The sequence below is a fragment of the Sinohyriopsis cumingii genome, chromosome 15 (assembly GCF_028554795.1).
Source record: "Sinohyriopsis cumingii isolate HCF-2022 chromosome 15, ASM2855479v2, whole genome shotgun sequence".
Classification (NCBI taxonomy): domain Eukaryota; kingdom Metazoa; phylum Mollusca; class Bivalvia; order Unionida; family Unionidae; genus Sinohyriopsis; species Sinohyriopsis cumingii.
This window is the reverse complement of record NC_142975.1, coordinates 147,820,363-147,839,608: the sequence shown is the minus strand read 5'-3', so window position 1 is coordinate 147,839,608 and position 19,246 is coordinate 147,820,363. Positions and strand designations below refer to the sequence as shown.

General features: G+C 36.0%; 1 protein-coding gene across 7 annotated transcripts in view; it reads left to right on the top strand.

The window, feature by feature from the left end:
• The window catches only part of LOC149783017 (uncharacterized), a 194,302-nt gene that overhangs the window by 130,398 nt on the left and 44,658 nt on the right, over window positions 1-19,246 (top strand). For 5 of the 7 annotated variants that reach the window (XM_089934599.1, XM_089934598.1, XM_089934601.1 and 2 more), the window contains one exon: window positions 5,608-5,631. The exons of the other annotated variants lie outside the window; for them this stretch is intronic. In XM_089934599.1, coding sequence (XP_089790725.1) covers window positions 5,608-5,631 — 24 coding nt within the window. The remainder of the gene's footprint in view (window positions 1-5,607; window positions 5,632-19,246) is intronic. 7 annotated transcript variants of the gene reach the window in all.

Sequence of the window (19,246 nt, the reverse complement as noted above, 5' to 3'; positions counted from 1 at the left end):
AAAGGCCATCTTCAGGACCGAAACAGTAAGTAACTATTAGTATGTAGTGGTTCATTAAGTTTTACGGATAAAGGCCAAAACATGTTTAGCGGTGAAATCTGGGTAGTGGTAGGGTGGAGGGCAAGTGTCTCCCTTGCCCATATGTGCCAGCGCCGATGACACGTATGTGTATTCATCATCGAAAAAGGGAATTCATGAGATCCAGATGGCGGGGAATGGGACCAATACGTCCTGCAGCCATTATCATCTGCAAACTAAAAAGACAATTTAAGAGGCATTGATCATATAGAGGCTGATATTTTTCTTCGGTTTATTCTTCAAAACACTCCCACACCCATTCTATGTACATTATTGTCAGATGGATACACACGCCCTGTGGGAGTGAATAATACGGGAAGGGTGTTGTTGTGATGGAGAGTAAGGGTCTGTCTTTTTGTATTTATTTCCCCTTGCACAGACGACAGCCATGCTGTTCCTGTTGAGCTCACTGTTATTATGCATTATTCGTTTGCATGATGCTGATGGAGGTGCCTGGATATTGGAGTTCATTTGGCACCTGCGGCATACTGAATCAGAAACCAGTTCGCCAGCCGCAAAACTATGGCGTTTTCCTCGTTTTGGAATGTTGTTGATGAAGTATTCGCGCTTTTGTCCCTGTCAAATTTCCTTTCTTTATATATCTCACCATCTACTGCAAACAGGGCAGTCCCTGTCAGATTTTTCTTTGTTTATTTATAATCATCAATGATCTCTATACGTTTAATGTCAATTCTATTAAATAATTGATAATATGTACTAAAACTGCAGCTGCCATATTAGTGCCAAGGGACTTTATATTACAGCATGTGTTTTCATAAATGAAACCACTGATATTTACATGTTATCCAATGCTTATTAAGAAATATGTAAGTTCTTACATTCAGAGACACAGGATACGCACACATAGAACATGTCTCTGTTTTCAATTGAATTGCTTGTCACCGTTGACACTAATAATGGCAGATCATTGTAGATATTTCATATAATATAATCTTTGGTGTATAGTTTCATTGCCATATGATGAGAACATTCACACCCATAGATAGGCGCGTTCATATCCATGAGATAGATGTGTGACAGTCTCAGCCTCATTGCTTCTTTTCTTATAATAAAGCAACCGTTTTGTTGTACTTACTTATAATATTGAGTTATTCTGTTTTAAGTATGGAAACAGTTTTCCAATATGGACTATTATGGAAAGGAAATCATGAACCTTAGTATCAAGGGACTTCCAATTTGAAAACCAACTGCCAAACCACCTCGTCAGGACAGGCAGTCAATAGCTACATAAAAGATTCAAGGATTTATATCCATATGTTTTCTGCTGTGTCAGCACTCGCATCAACCTGTCAGAAACCGCAACTAACATTCTGCTGCATATTTCAGTTGGCGTTTAATCCTGTACTTTCTCTAACTTCCATAAGAGATACAAACCTTTTTATTCCCATTTTTTTTTTGTTTTTAGACCGATATATTTATTGCAATATCATGTTGCAATTTATTTTAAAGATTCGCCGAGATTAATTTGGAGAATTTCTACAATTTTAACGTTTGAGAATTTAATTAATAATGCACGACAGACCCGCGCAAAGCAAATGTTCCCACATACCGGATACCATTATCGACTATGTTAAGATCATATGAAGTAACCTTATCTTGCAATTTTCAACTCCTTCTCCGCCCCATTTATGTAAAAACAGATAGAAAAGAACTGACAAAACGAGCTGGCATAGACCAACGTAACTTTGATTTGGCGTTTTATTAGATTTTTATCTTTAGTTGCTTTTATTGTACTTTTGTCTTTCTTCTGTTCTTTCAAGTTTCAGCAACCTCGATTCAGTTCTTTCTACTTTGACGTTTTAAAAATGTCAAAAAGACAAATTAAACTGTCTAAATTGTTACCCAGTAAAACAGTTGTTTAATACAGCCTTCACTCGGGTAATATGATTTATGATACTGTAACATGCCAGGGATCTAAAAACAAATAGCCCAAGTTGATACTGTAACATGCCAGGGATCTAAAAACAGATAGCCCAAGTTAATACTGTAACACGCCAGAATTATAGAAGCAGCTAGCCCAAGTTGATACTGTAACACGCCATAATTCTAAAAACAGCTAGCCCATGTTGATACTGTAACGCGCCATAATTCTAAAAACAGCGAGCCCAGGTTGATACTGTAACACGCCAGGGTTCTAAAAACAGTTAGCACAAGTTCAGCTCAAGATCGTGCAAGATGGTTCGAGTTTGGATTTAAGTCGTTGTTCCCCTTATGTTCAAGGACACCGGGAAACATTCGTTGTCAACTGAAGCGCGCTTACAAATAATTTTCCTTTAATCAAAGTAAAAACAACATAGTCTCGAGACTATAATTTCACATTTGCATGTTTTATCTTGCATCACATTGTTATGACTTTTCGGGCCGTAATTCGAAGCAGCAGATCGAAAGTTTATGCCACGTACCTGGAAAAATGATCCTATCTCGTAATAAGCATAATTATTCCTATCTCAAATTACTAAATACCTGAGAAAATCCCAATAATTCCATATGTTAAGAAATATGAGAGAGGCCATTTTATGAAATTAATCAATACTACCATAAAAGCTTGCAATTAGGGTTCAGTATGAATGACGCATGTACCTAATGCTTGGCTAATTACTCGGTTTGAGGAATATCATTCCAACACCGATTCTCCAAATCGTCACTAAAATCTGACCAAGCTATAAATGGAGATTGTTGTTGTAGTAGGGTTTAACGCCATTTTTCAGCACACGATAGGCTATACATGGCGGCCAGTATAATTGGTGGAGGAAGAACCCGGGAAAACCCCGGAAAGAACCACCGATCCACGAGAAGCTACTGGCAAGCTTTCTCACATACCCACATTGGCTGAATCCGAGACTCGAACCCACGCAGACAGAGGTGAGATGGCAGTGATCCGTAACGGAGAGCGCGTTAGACCACTCGGCCACTCGGGGCCCCTATAAATGGAGACTTAAGTACAAATATTAAATACCAAAGACTTGCTTCATTACAAATCCTAAGATTTCCCAAATGATAAACAACAACACACACACACACGCACGCACACGCCAACACACACAATAAGCTATACATGGCGGCCAGTATATTTAGTGTAGGAAGAACACGAGAAAACCCCGAGAAGAACCACCGACCCAAATGAAGCTACTGGCAAGCTTTCTCACATACCCACGTTGAGCATGAGACTCGAACCCACGTGGACAGTTGTTGTTGTTGTTGTTGTTGTTGTAGGGTTTAACGCCATTTTTCAGCACACGATAGGCTATACATGGCGGCCAGTATTTTACATGCGATCACCTTAGACCACTTGCCACCCGGGGCCCCATGAAAAGGTGTATTGCATTGAACACGTACGTTTTGCACGTGAGATTGTCAAATTCGTCTTGATGTTGATACGCTTTAATGCATTCATCCCTCATTCAGTTTGCTTTTCATTTGTTTCAAGACCGACTAAATGTTGCATTGGTGCTGCAACAAATTACTAGCAATTAAAATATGAGGTGTCACTGAAAATGAGCGAGTTTCACAATCGCCGATTAATTAAGATAACGCTGGTTATCCATTATCTCGTTAATCGAAACCGAAGCTTCGGGCGTGTTGCTAACGTCAGTCAATCAAAGATAATGGTGAACAATCATAGTCGAACTGCATATTTAAATCTTTTATGGGAAAGGCAGTGTTTAAATTTGACAGATCCCTTTAAAATAGTACTTGAATAAAAAACTAATGGAAAGGTACAAAGGGTTGTATAATATAATATAATATAATATAATATAATATAATATAATATAATATAATATAATATAATATAATATAATATAATATAATATAATATAATACAATACAATACAATATTATATAATATAATATGATATAATATACACGGATTTATGCGATTTTGTTGATCCCTTTCCAGAGGTAAGTTGCAACCATTTGAGCAGGTCTATCGTGCATTACTAAAACAAACTCGATAACTCAATTACCTATTATAACATATTTGTGACAAAAATGTAGATAATAACATAATCATCTTAAATTACTTCTTCACTCTGACTTTCATCAGCTGTTTCAATGAAGACAAGGAAGTGGGTTTAATTTAAATATCATTGGTTTTTGCTACAATAAAAATGATGTCTTTCCTTTAAAGGAGATATGTTAACTAGTATGGAATGAAGAAGAAATCTGGGAAGAAAATTGTATGAAAGGAAAAATGGTTGCCCGAGTAAAACGAAATATAAAGTGCGATCAACGTCATTGATGTGACCTGCAACGTCTTGTGCAGACACGAGTGTGAAAGCACCCTCCTCTTTGTTTGATTGTTGTACACTGTTGAACAATTTTTTTTTTATGTCGATTTGATGAACAAGTTTTTGACGATATAACACCAGACATTGGGGTGGGGGTGGTCTAAGATAGTACTGTTTACGTATTTAATTTTTAATCAAACGCAAGTAAAATATTTAGTTTATACAATAAATGTATATGCTTAATTTTAAAATCTCTCGGAATAAATAAAAAAAATATCCTGATAGATAAATGACTTAAGGGAAGGAGTACGGACGGTCAATGGTCGGTATTTTGAACAGGACTGTCGACAGTCATTTTTATTTAACACAAATTACCTCATTGAACATATTGGATGATCATTTAAAATTGAATACATTTAAATATTACGAACAACCTAGTATGTGTCACCTTGATATCTGAGTCGCACTGGTGTTAGGCAATGCTTCCCACTTGTAGCCTCGCTCTCGATAAACTCTGAGCACGATATAATAGCTGTCGAAAACGCAAGAATCCTTCAGACAAAACAATAATAATGATGGAGACATGGCGTTTTGCAAAGTGTTCCCAAGCATACAGCTGAAGGGGCGTGGGACTTCTAAGACATCATAGGGTAAATACTGTAACAGAGAAAATTCATTTTATATTGCGTATAGAATACACATACCTGACACATTTCCTAAAGGTTAAACCTCACCAAGAGTTCGTCCTTTGTCAGTGTGCACTGAAGTTGAGCGCATTCTTGCAAAGTGTATTGACTTCCACCCTGTGAAACAAAAACTTTGTTATGTCAACGCAATAAACAATCTTTTTGATGATATACCACCAGATAATATCTTTGTCCATCTAAGAGAGTGCTGTTAATATAATAACCTTTGACCCCATATTTTAAGGATGTTACCTTTTAGCCTTTTATTTTATGTATTTTTGAGAGGATTTAGTATTTGTATTTATTTTGTCCTAAGGATTACTCGAGAACCTTTATTTGTATGGGTTGAAGTACTGGATAACTTTTATTTGTATGGATTTATCTGATGATTTAGCAGTTTTGAGTCAGTTTTTTCATTTTTATTTACTAGATAGCCAGCATCGTGCTGATGTACAGTTCATCCAGATTCATCCATCCATCCATACATTCATCCATCCATCCATCCATACATACATACATACATACATACATACGTATAACATTTGAGTTATGGCAATAAAGAAAACACAATTTTGTTTCATTTTCCTCTGTAGAACAAGACGAGCCCAATTCCACAGGTATGTTTAAGATTTTATCTTTAGCTTTCCATTTCCAATTGCATATTTTGGTTCTAGTGCTTGCAGCATAATGAAAACAGTAAGCAGCTTTCATTATTTTTCTTTTGCCAAAGATCTTTTGTCGGTATTTTCTTTTTCTGGTACCTGGACAATGTGTAGTTTTCTTAAAGCTCGACACAACTAACACTTCCTGTCATAATTTTTTTCTTCAGTTCATATTCTTAATCCTTTATTTTTATTCTCAGTGAATGGGAAGTTTCTTTCAGAGAATTGTTCTTTTTGTCTTATTGATGAAGTTGAATATCGAAGTCCAGTTTGATATTGCTTTGCTATTTCCCTTTTTCCTCTCACTGAGAGTTTCTTTTTAATTTGTACAATGGAGTGATTCATTTATTATGCATGGTATTCGGTTAATTGTTATGGGCAACGCCTTCAAAACTTCAAAATTCTTCACGCACGTATTTAAAATTCAAGATAAACTAGATGTACGTGCAGCCTCAGATATGCATTCCCTCGCAATGCAGGCATGTACTTTTGACTTTGTATTGTTGGTATAGCAAACGAACATTAACCCTCTCTCGGGTCCTTTCAAGCAATGAAAGATCATACCGTTTCCTGCACATCTGTGGATGTCAAATAGCAATATTCCGCTGGGTTGCATAACTAATAAATAAACTTCATGAATTCTCAGATTTACCAGTTTCTCTAAACATTTACAAGAAAGTACCCCAAAATGGGCCAAAGGACAAAAGTAAATCTTTGCAGCGCATCTACACTAACCTCAAATCTAACCGACACAGATTGAACAAATCCCAGTAGCGAAATATCCCCTTGTTTCCAAACGTTTTTCAAAAAATGTTCACGAAACGGGCAAGTTTAAAATGACAAACAATGACAAGCCGAATTCTCAGTTTAAAATGACAAGCAATGACAAGCCGAATTCTCAGAATACATTTGTGACAACGTTCCAAGAAATTCACTGAAAACGAACCAGAGAAAAAGTCTCACATTGACGTATCTACATGAACTGCATGTCAAGCCTGACAAGTTTCAATAATAGCTTACAAGCGGAGGACATACAACTATTAACAGAATGCCGAAATTAGACATTTTTTATACTTTTTCAGATAAAGGAAAACATTATTTCCCATATACACAAGCCGCGTATATAGAATAGCATGTAAAGTTTCAATAAAAATCCTCCAAGTGGTCTGCAAAGCAAAGATCGGTATGATCATCTCATTTCCAAATATGCGCCTCTTTCGTAAAATTTTCAGTAAACTCTTCCAAATAGTGCAGGGGAAGAAGCGATAACGAAATAACCACCGTTTTGACAATTAAAAAAAAGAAATTTCCGGAAGAATGAACTAAAGGAAAAAATGGGACAGACTTTTTGTGCATATACAACAACCACCCATCTAGTCTGTCACGTTTCATTAAAATCCTCTAATTTATATGGGAAACCAGCGATAACCAGTTTTGTCGCGGACTTAACAGACTTGGGCACGAGGCAGACATTAATCTCGCTCTTCGCTGAAGTTCTGGGATAAATATTGTCATCTTGCATGCTTGGATGCTATAAACAGTTATCTGTGTCAATATCCACATCCATCTTACATAACTATTGCAATAAATTAGGTTAATTGCCTCGTTTTAGGACTCTTTTAAATAGCATTTTGTGTTGCTAATTATGACAGAAGGACTATGATGTTAGGGTATGATTTTATCATGTTGCTAATTATGACAGATCTTAGAAGGAACATGCTTAGGGTATGATTTTTTATTATATTTAACCCGGAGATATTTTACAAGAAAATTAGTATAATTCGTCGCCATGCTACGTTCATCATCATCATCATCATCGTCATCATCATCACCATACTTATTATTATTATTATTATTATTATTATTATTATTATTATTGCATGCGCAGGATAAAAGCTTTCGCGTGATCTTGTGACACACAGGGCAAGTTTGCATGATCTGTGACACGGAGGACAAGCTTGCTTTAAAACTGTACAAAGCGCTTTTTCACGACCGCATTTTTCCCTTTCCTATGTCTAGTTAAGTGAGGCACCAATTCTCTCTTACGGAATTAGTATGTATGCCATATTAATTTATTTGTATTTAAATATTTGGAATATTTGGAGGCCATCTATTGCACAGTATGCTAAATTTGAGCGAGAAAGTCTTAATTGTAAAATGAATAATTACACGTGCAGAACGTGACTTTTAATTACTAGGCTCTCTCTTGAAGATTACTGCGTTATTGTATAAGTACAAATGACCTATTTCATAATCATATGCGTCTTTATTTCCTTGCTGACAATCGTATGGAGGTTTCCTTACTTTTTTGTTTAGATTTATTAAGCATTTCTCCAAAACAGTCTATTCACCCTATCAAATTAAGCTACATGTAGCTTTTTTCAATTGTTAAACGTTTGTTTAATTACCTAAAAAGCACAACCAAATCATGTACATGACTACGCAGACATGTAACATCTTGTCCTTAATAATATTTTATGATCTTCATATTTAATACATTTTAATTTAAAAACTTATATTGTTATTTTTTTTACATGCTTATAAGTTTTCAGATACGTACACGTTCTGCAGGTGTAAATAACTTCAAAGACATTCTTTAAAAATTAGTACGTTCTTGGAATCATTAAGCTTGAAATTACCGTTCCTTTTTTATTTCTTAATCAGTTTGCTTGCATTATGCTCTATATACAAAGCATGTTGCCTCCCTCTTCGGAGGTAATTATATCGACTCTTATATATTTATTAATTCCTAGTGAGATTTTATTTAAACTAAAAATATGCAGTTAGGATACGCACTGTATATTTTACCTAGTTTATTGTATTTATCCTTAGAACCTATTTTGGGAGTTTCCTTCAGTTTCAGGGGTTTTCTTTCAATTTAGGACAATTAGTGACCAACAGCAGGGCTATTTTCTTTCAATTTAGGACAATTGGTGACAAGGCTAAGGAACCTATTTGAATATGAAAGTCCATCGTAATCTTTAATACACACAAATAGACCAATACACCACGAACCTCGTTTATTTATCAAAGGGATAATGCGATAATCCGCGTTACCGTGATTATCGGCAATTGTGATTCTCGTCTGTTTGACTACACTGCTCATATTTATTAGTGTTCTGATAATGAAGTTTTGTTCTCAGTTTTGGGCACTGCAACTTCTACCAAAATCGGTTGCCATCGTTTTCTCCATCCAATAATAAGTCTTTACGGAGGAAAAAAAAGATACTGTCATTATGGTAGGTATCTATCAAAATATGGCACCCTTGATGTCCTTCTTTTATCAGATTGTTGTTTATTAGCTGATAGTTTAAGTATCTTTGATAGGTCTTTAAAAAAGTGAGAGAAGACAATTTATTTAGATAGAATTTAATATTAAGGTTACACACCTTCATATCGAAAAAGAAACCAAATGACTTACATCGGAAAATTTTCTTAGAAGTAGTGTAATGTCAGAAGAGGAAGCAAACACTATACTTTGTGAATTATCTTGCTAAAATTGCATTCACCTATCGGTCAGTCCAGAATGTTATTTATATCCGTTTGTTATAAGTTACCTGGGTTATTTATAAACAAAGAAATTCGGGGGGGGGGGGGGTTAATTTAGCCATCGGCGTGAGTCAAGGGGATGTTTTATCTCTTGCTTGTGTAACACACAATATCGTGCTATCACCAAGGTAGAAAGAAATACAGCTATTGACTTAGGCCCAATCAGACGTTACACACTCAGGATTCCATACTTTATCAGCTCTCTAAGTATCATTTTTTTTATATCACTAGTTAAACAGCACAGTTTATAATGCTGTACAACTAATGTAACTGTATGAGGACAGTTTTAGTGAATCAGATGATATTAATAGTAAGAGATAAGGAAATTTTCAGGCGTTGTCTTCTTCGGAGCGATTTCATTACCTTTGACGGCCCGCCAACTGCCATCATCTTAAAGACACACATATATATATATATATATATATATATATATATATATATATATATATATATATATATATATATATATATATATATATATATATATAGAGAGAGAGAGAGAGAGAGAGAGAGAGAGAGAGAGAGAGAGGACAGAATAATTATTTTACACTTGTAAAATCTATATCAATATTATATGTTTTCTTGCAAACGTAACAGCTCGGATCTTCGCAGTCGGATAAATTTAATACGGTAGATGCTTATGTTCAAATTTTGCACGTTCTCCGTAAGTTCAGCCATTCATTACCTTATTCTCAATCGCAGGTTTTTCCTACAAACTTATATTAAAACTAGGGTGTCTGACTTAGTAGTGTAGTCATACGATTTTAATGCTTGTATCTTAGCTGGAAGTGTAGTCATATGATTTTAGTGTTTGTGTCTGACTTAGAAGTGCAGTCATGTGATTTTAGTGTTTGCTTCTGACTTAGAAAGGCATTCGTATGATTTTAGCGTTTGTGTCTGACTTAGAAGTGCATTCATATGATTTTAGCGTTTGCGTCTGACTTAGAAGTGCAGTCATGTGATTTCAGTGATTGTGTCTTAGAAGCGCAGTCATCTGATTTCAGTGTTTGTATCTTAGTTGAAAATGCAGTCATGTTATTTTAGTGTTTGCGTCTGATTTAGAAGTGCAGTCATGTGATTTCATTGTTTGTGTCTTAGCTAGAAGTGTAGTCATGTGATTTTAGCGTTTTTATCTGACTTAGAAGTGCAGTCATGTGATCTTAGTGTTTGTGAGTTAGATGTTCAATCATGTGATTTTAGTGTTTGTATGTGACATAGAAATGCAGTCATGTGATCTTAGTGTTTGTATGTGACTTAGAAGTGCAGTCATGTGATTTCAGTGTTTGTATGTGACTTAGAAGTGCAGTCATGTGATCTTAGTAGTTTCAGTAAGAAGATTACTGTTACTTTGTTTTGTTTTTCTTTTCCTTCGTGTGAAAGACAGGTTTCGTGTGTACTCATCATTTTCTAGTCAATGGGAGATAATTGATGAACTTTGGACATGTGTAATCGCATTTTCAAGTTCATTTTAAATTATCCGAGTCATTATGAGTAGGAACTCTTCTAGAAGACCTCTCCAACGCTTTTTTTTATTATATCAAACTTTTATCTATTCGATCCGTGTAAGATGGAGCATGTTTATGTTCTGAGAAAATGACTCGATCTACCAACACCACCCAACTCTACGTCCATTGAAAATACCCAATAATAATAATAATAATAATAATAATAATAATAATAAATGGGTCAACCAAATGAATTTTAGTTGTATAATCCCGCAGATATTATCAAGAAATTATAAACGGTTAGTATGTTGACGGTATCAGCGATTTATATAGGTGTAACGTCTCCGATACAGTGTCAATATTGCTGAATAAACAGAATTTCACCGTTAGAGTGACAGAATTGTAAAAACTGCTAGGAACATTTAAAGGCATTGTCAAAATTAAAATCTCTAATTGATGGTGTCGATGTATTTCGATTAACAGTTTACTGTCAACCAGAATTAGCGTTCACCGTATTACTCATTATGAACATTATGACTGGACTGTATTTCTATATAGATTTTAGAAATAGAACTTAATCAGTGTCTAAAGGTAGGTGGCGTAGAGTATTTGGAGTTCAGTAACATATAGATTTTGAATTTTGGAATAGCAGGTTACTTAGGCGTGAAAGAGGATGGAATTAGTTGTTTTGCGTTCGTGATAACCTTTTTTTTATAACACGCGTAATTTGATTTTAGTTTAGCGTTTGTTCTTCGCCATAGTCAGACGAAAGACACAGCCTTAAATTTCTATATCGTATTCTTACAACGGCTACGTGTTTGCATTGTACTTCTTGACCTAGGTTATGAACTGATGAATATGTGATATATAGACGTAATGTGATTGTTCTGGAATGTCAGACTGAATCAGCAAGGTGTGATTTAACTTCGTTTTTAAAAAAATATTTTATGTCGTGACACTGGATAATCCCTGCACCTTAAGTGACCTGTTTCTCAACCTGAAGTATACTTGGTTTGAATTATTTTATAAGAAACGTATTGTTTTTCACGGAACGCGGATAAATACAACATTTTCCCATGTGTACATAAAAAGTTTAAGCAAATTATCTTAGTGTTTCAAGAGCTCGTGTTTACATTTTGTCGCCACGAAAATGTAGTAGTTAGGGTCGATTTAGAAACTACTTGAACGTATGGATTTTCCATTATTGGCGACAAAAAGACCGGAAATGTTGCGCTAATGTTGCTAACGCCAGATATATTGATTTTGTCATGCATGTTTGAAGTGAAGTATATGTCGCGTGATCAAACATGCAGCTGGATGCATTGATTCTACTCACTGACATGAAAAATATTGGCTGGATGCATTGGTTCTACACAATGACATAAAAAAATGAGGATTGGTTTGCATCACAATGTAGAGCAACTTGATTACCATGTTTGCTGACAGTATGCCTTCCAGAAAAGGTAAACGAATACGGAAGGAAAAAGGCCGGAACAAGGTGAGGTATTCTGATTGCAAGGTATCTAAATGAAGAATCTCGCGTTACTTCAATTTTCATGTGGCATTTTGTCTTATTATGGTTTCATATTTTTAGTTATGTTTCTAACATTTAAGGTCACACTCGCCTTTGCTATTATGACTACTGTGGTATAAACCGTTTATAGGCTAGGATTAAGTTTCCAATTTTTTTCTGTTCATTTCATACGGTCATGTATGCTTGGTACCAATTTCCTATCGACAACGTTGCGATATGTGCCAATACATGGTACACCTTTTTGTGAGACAGCGAAACGGCTTCTCTGTATTTAACAAATTTATTCTAAGAAATGTTAAAAGTCCTGTGGATTTTTGTGTGCAGGGATTGTGTTTTTTGTCAGTATTAAATATTTTCTTGTCTTAGGCATATTTAGGCTGTTTTATTCTACTGATGGCCTATATGTATCGCTACACAAGAACCAAAAGATGGTAGCCATGCATAATGTCCAACGCTCTCTCTCTCTCTCTCTCTCTCTCTCTCTCTCTCTCTCTCTCTCTCTCTCTCTCTCTCTCTCTCTCTTGCACGTCGTACGAGGTAACAAATAAAGGCAAGAAACATGGCCGCTGAATGGTTAGTATGCTCGAAGGTTGCAGGTTCGAATCCTACCATTTGATAAGAAGGTGTCGACTACTGTTGTGTGTCCCTGAACAAGATATTTTACACCAGTTGCTACAGCACTAAATAACCTACATGTGTTGTTATGCCGTTTTCAAGGTTTTACTTATTTGGTTTTATCGTTCATCCATTTGTAGGTAATATTACAGTAATTATATTTTCTTTGACTACGCTGTTGTTGTTGTAGCTGTGTCATGTCTATTTAGAAAATTCATAATATTAATATTTTGGCTTTTTATTTTTTAACTATTTCGTAAAGCCATACTACGTACGGAAACGTACGTACGTCTGTATGTATAAATGTAGATACGTAGAAAGTAGATACTAATAGCTACATGTGCAAGGGAGTTGGGTACGCGACTAGGTAAATGGTTAATTATGTAAATTTGATATTCGAAAGAAATAGCTAATGCCAGGAAGATTTGTATACACGTTTGAAGGTTTCCGGATAATGTTCATGTGAAACGATTACAAAGAAGTTCATTAATAAAAACGATGGACATGTTGTGTATTAAATACTAACGCTAAAAAATACAATGTACATTCGTATACGTTCAGACTTCATACATGATACATATTTAAATAGCATTTGTTCGAATAAAGTCTGTGTTTATCTTGTGACTCCCCGACTTACAGCCAATTACATTGCATTAATCAAATAGTAACATTCCGAATGTTGACCAGATGGTGTCTACAGTTTAAAAGTTTACGCAAAAGAACTACCTACTGACAAATTCAGACGTGTATGGCTGAACTAATGAGCGAAACAAAAAGAATATCACTGTGAAGATCAATGTGTTTGTACCTAAATTGCCGCATTCTCTAGTGGTCTCGCCTTTACTGATGACTTGGTAAGGAGAAATAATTAGCGTTACACTTTGAAATGCTCGAGTTGTCCCAGTGTATACATGGTGACATTCAAGTAAGCCTTGTTTTGTCGACCTAATATCACTTTTACGAAGATTTACCTTGACTGGTCACAAGGGGTTAAAATCTCATATCGTACATTTAATTGTGTTTGAAATTGGACACTTGATGAAATTCCGTCAATTTATGTTACATACAAACTCTACCCAACGTAGTGTTTGCAAACATTGGGTGACTTTTTTCAGTATTTTAGTTTTCTGAACATCAAAAACTACTTTGGACTGAGGCATTTTCCTTCCCAAATATTTAAGTAAATTTTATTTATATTGCGCAATTCTGTAAAACGATTTGAAAGTCAACTGTGGCGCTGCAGGGATGGAAATATTTTGAAACAATAGGCCGTTGGAATTTGAATTGCCTTTGGAGGAAAAATAATTTTTGCGTATTTTTCGTCGTTTATGTGCAGAAAAAAATACCTATTTTGAATTTTTCCTATTGATAGCTGTTTGGTGGACCTTGAACATGTATTGGATTGACATCTGGACTTTCAAAAATTTGTCCAGCATATCTCAGCAGTCGTTTTCTCGCCTAACGTATCGAATTAAATATGACAAATCATAGAATTGGATTAATTTGCCTTAGTAGTTGATCCTATTTTAAATATCCACATTATTGGTGTAGGCAAAGTTATTGAATCAAACGAATCTGGAAATATGAATCCATGATAAGTAGATGGCGCATGAAAATGTAGTGTTGTGCATGTCAGTTGAATTTAAGTAGTATCATAATGTGCGCTTGAGAATACACTTACCTATCACGTCTCCTACCGAAAAACCCTTCTATAGTCCCCATGACGTTCCCCACTGGGGATTTTTGCACAAGCGTACGTCCGCGTGGAAACTTCGCTTTTCAAGCCCGCATCGAAGCCCATGCCAGGGGTTCACGGTCCTATACCCGGCTTTTATGATGCTATTCAATGAGACAGATTAAGCTCCAACGATAGGTTTACTCGATTTTGCTGCCTGTAAATCAATTACCTGTTTTGGGTTTCGTATCTGCGCACGAAATTGCCAATAGTTTTCAATTTCCACCAACACGGTCTTGAACTTCGCAATGGTAATAGTTATATCTCTGATAGCCACCGAGCATAGTTTACTACTTGTGTTGAGGCTGCTTTGTGTTGCAGCAAGAATTTCTGAATAGATACGTACTCGTTGATGTAAAATTAGCGAAATTATTTTGCTAGCACCACATACTCAGGTTACCATCAAGCTAGCCCCGACAACTATTCCGATTTCTGTATCTATAATATTTGCAACAATCGCGATTCCTGCCACACCAAGACTAATAGATGTTCCGGCGGCGAGTCCACACATAGCATCCACAGTAAAACACACGCGTTTGTATTTCGCGAGTTAAAATGTTTTCTTGGTGACTTCGTCTCGCAGCTGTTGTTCCGCTTCAAAGTTTTTCTCTTGCCTTTGGCTTTAAGGATTCAACACACATTCTTCTATTGATAAAGGGACCGCGTAGTATAATTGCTGATTGGGCAGGCCTTGTCATGGCGCACCATACGCATGCACTTCTAACCAATTACCCTTTGTTACTGCTTCAACTCCCATGCAATCGTAGAAAATATATATCTGGAGAATATTCAAGATTCCGGCAATTGTGCGTTCTGGAGGCCTGACTATTTTCACTTAGAACCGTGTTGATTACGCCATTGATTGGGGTCAGAAACTGTCGCTCTCGTTTCGTCCAAGAACTGTTAGACGTACGAGTCCTTGCTGAGTAACAGTCGAGATATTTTTCTTCTTCGCTGAGTCAATTGTTGGTTCAACATAATCGAAGGGGAATATTACCGTGGATTGTCATGAATTCCTCTTCATCATTGTAGAAAGAATCACAAGGTCATCAAGGTTCATTGAAAGTCATTGAGAAATGAACACCTCATTTAAAGGCCTTGAAAATCATTGCTGTTTCACTTAGGTCATTGAAAGTCCTTGAATTTGATAAATTTTCTTAAAAAGTAAATATAATGGAGAATTTCGCTGTCGAGTAATTTATTTTACGTTGTGTGAGGATTGGATGTACAGTCTGATTTTCCTTTCTTTGCTAGCAATTCTGCCATTATCAGAATCCACAGGAAGTAATCAGACATTGTACATTGGATCCCTTTCACGCGATGTAAATGACGCATAGGCACTCTTTCACTTCACTGCGTGTTTTCGCCAAGAAAGGGTGGTTCATTTGCAACTGTCTTTTTATCAAATGACCATCACAAAATGCATGGAAAAGGAACATTTAGCAATAATAGACTGCAAGACAAAGACTTAATTTAGTGACTCAGAAAATATGAAACCATGAAACAAAGAGTGCTTTGCTTTGCATAGCGTGGAAGATAAATATAGCTATTGCAGGAATGAACATTTCGGTCCGAAGTAGCTATGTAAAAGTAAAGAAATACGCGGAACTAATGAAAACAAACGAGCGTTTTGTTACGATGTCAGTATTTATAGGGTCAGTACAAACAAAGTCAATTCTTTGTCATAATTATCGCCTGCATTATAAGAAAGAACCAGTTTCAACATCTTCAGCGAGTTCCACAAATTCAACGACTGACAATGACGGTGCAGTGTAGGTGGCATGTTTCATGCACAGCTGTGTGTTGAAGGCTGAAATAGTATGGATGTCAGCAGGCTTTCCAGGCAGCATACAAACTGGCAAATGAAGCAGAAGTGAAAGGGACAATTACACCAATGTCTCATTCCAATGAAGAAAAGGAAAAGAGAAAGAAGAGCAAGTTAATGCACTAAAATTACACTGGAGGAGAAAGAGCAGTGGCCAAAAAGCGTCCAGTTATGATGATTTTATTATCATTTGCCTCTCATTTTTCTATTACATTTATATCTATCTTTATTACTTTTGTGTTTGCTTCCTGTAATTAGTTTAGTAACGTAACTCACTTAATACTGTGAGTAGTCCTTGAAAACTGAAAGCTGGGTATTAAAAAGTCATTGAATTTCAATTGTCCTGATCTGTTTAACCATGCAGTATAGGGGTGTTTTCATGTATAACTACATAATGTGCGACCGGGTGTTCACGCGTTCTAAGGTAATGATTCCAGACTTTTCGAGTTGGTATTCACACACTTGGGTGATGCCAAGGGTAGATTTTTATTTGGCCTTTGACAAGATTAGATTCGATTTCATATTGGGGTCTGGTAACACTCTTCTCACGCAGATAGCCTATCCACCAATCCATCTGCAAAGTCCGCAACAGCATCATCGCTGGCTGGTCAGAATACGTAACTTAATGTAAAGATAACTCTTAAAAACAAACGTTAAAGATGGTCAAGTACCCCGACTGATGTCGCGTCTTTCAAACTGAATATCATCTCTGGCGACTAATGGTAACGATACCGCATATATGAAAAATTCTTGAACATTGCTGATTTTTTTAGCACTGTATTAATATGCATTAATTACCAATATTGATACTCTACGTCGCGCATCTCTAGATACGATGAAGATGAACAAATACGATTCAGGCTGGTGCACAATTAAGATGTGAGGTTTAGAACTGTTAAAGCTGTCACGGCAGAAAATAAAGCAAGTCTACCATTTACTATTCCGTCTGTTTATTCGTCTGCTTCGCTGTTAACTTTTGAGGAATGGTCTCCATACAGTTTCCTCGCCTATTGGTATCGGAAGGACTGATAACACGTGGGCGGCCATTCCATCTAGGTATTGTTTAGTTGCAGCATCAGCACCGTCCACGTAGTAGTCTTCGATAAAGACAACCACCAACACACCAGATTCTCTGATCCCATGCTTTTTAGTGAAATCGGCCAGTTGTTTGGCGATGAAGCCTTGCGGCTTTAAAAAAACAGTTGATTTTTTAATCCTAGGAACTTTATTTATATGTTATCGATCCAAAATGAAATTCTACATCTGTTTATCGGTCCATTTTCAGGCAGAATTATTCTATGCGCGCTGAAACCCAGTTTATGAACTTGCAGCAGTGCTTCAAAAATAACATAAATCCTTTATTTTGTTCTCTCTCTCTCCCTGTTCTGATTAGCCAGTTTTCATCGTACATATATGATGATTTAAGTATCAGAATTTTCATTTCTATAAATAAAATTTGAAGAAAATCTGACCGGCTAAACTTTTTAAAATATCATCAAAACGTCCGATACCATATTTGTATTTTAAAACCGGGTATTCACTTTGAGCATATAGTTTCATATTCGAACTCTGCAGTAATCAGTAATCATATTGTGCATGATAACCGTATGATCTGGAACGAAATGAATCTCTCAGTAAAACTCATTCATGCCAACATAAGTATTCTCGGATTTTAGCTTAAATATCACATAATTCCTTTGGTCTAACGTTGGAATGCACTTTTTTAAAAAAAAAACAATGGAAATTCACTCCGTAAAATACGATTTTTTTTGGGATCCACAGTGATCATTGGTAGTACGTGTGAGTAACCAACTCTGCGTGGTTAAAGGTAAAGATCAGCGTATATACAACCTATATTATATGAGCTTCTTGGTCTGTAAATATTTGTTTTCATGATATGGCGTGAGTAATTCAAAGATGGAGCAGACACATTTTTTAGATAGTACTTTAACCGCGGCTGAACTTGGGATTTTCGTCGAATTTGTTTAACGTGATTGGTGACAAAAGGCAAATCTGTTGCTGCGATCGGGGGTCAGCATCTTCCTCTGTTTAGTACTGAATTGTTCCAGTCGACAAATCAGAGATAGGCACAAGAAGCAGCAGCTGATGAGAAATGTGTTTAACCTGGAACTTTGTAATAGCAATACGATATTTTATCACTATCCAGCGGCAGATGAGGAAATCTTTCGGGAGGAGGGGGAGGGTGTAAATAAGCGGGTGAGTGGTTTGTGGCGGAGAAACCCCTAGAAACTCCTGCATTTAAAGCGTTTTCATTGCTCAAGTTTAACCGTCAACCATTCTTATTGTTTCCCACTTATATGTAGGCGGGGATGGCGCTGGGGGTCGGTGGGTGCAAAGTCCGTCTGTCTGATCCGCCTCTGTTTTAAAACTGATTTATTTTCAGTCTTCCATTATATATTTTCATTAAACTGAGGCAAGTGATTTTTAATTCAAGTGACAATAACTTACACAACGGGTACACACAATAAAATTTGAAGACAGCTGCACTAATCTGTCCAAATTACAGAAATTGAGACAGTAAACCAAGCCTTCATTCTGCTTTAATGCAACATCTGTTCTGCAACATGTTTTTTTTCTTCAATCAACCATATGATGTGTTTATTTTATCCTGGTGTCGCTTTGGTACACATTGCAATTTATACATCAGTGAAAAAACACCATGAGTGTGAATATTATCAAAACAGAATCAGTATATCGATAGTATTGAAGAATAACCTCCTTATTATCAAAACAGAATCAGTATATCGATAGCATTGAAGAATAACCACCTTATTATCAAAACAGAATCAGTATATCGACAGTATTGAAGAATAACCTCCTTATTATCAAAACAGAATCAGTATATC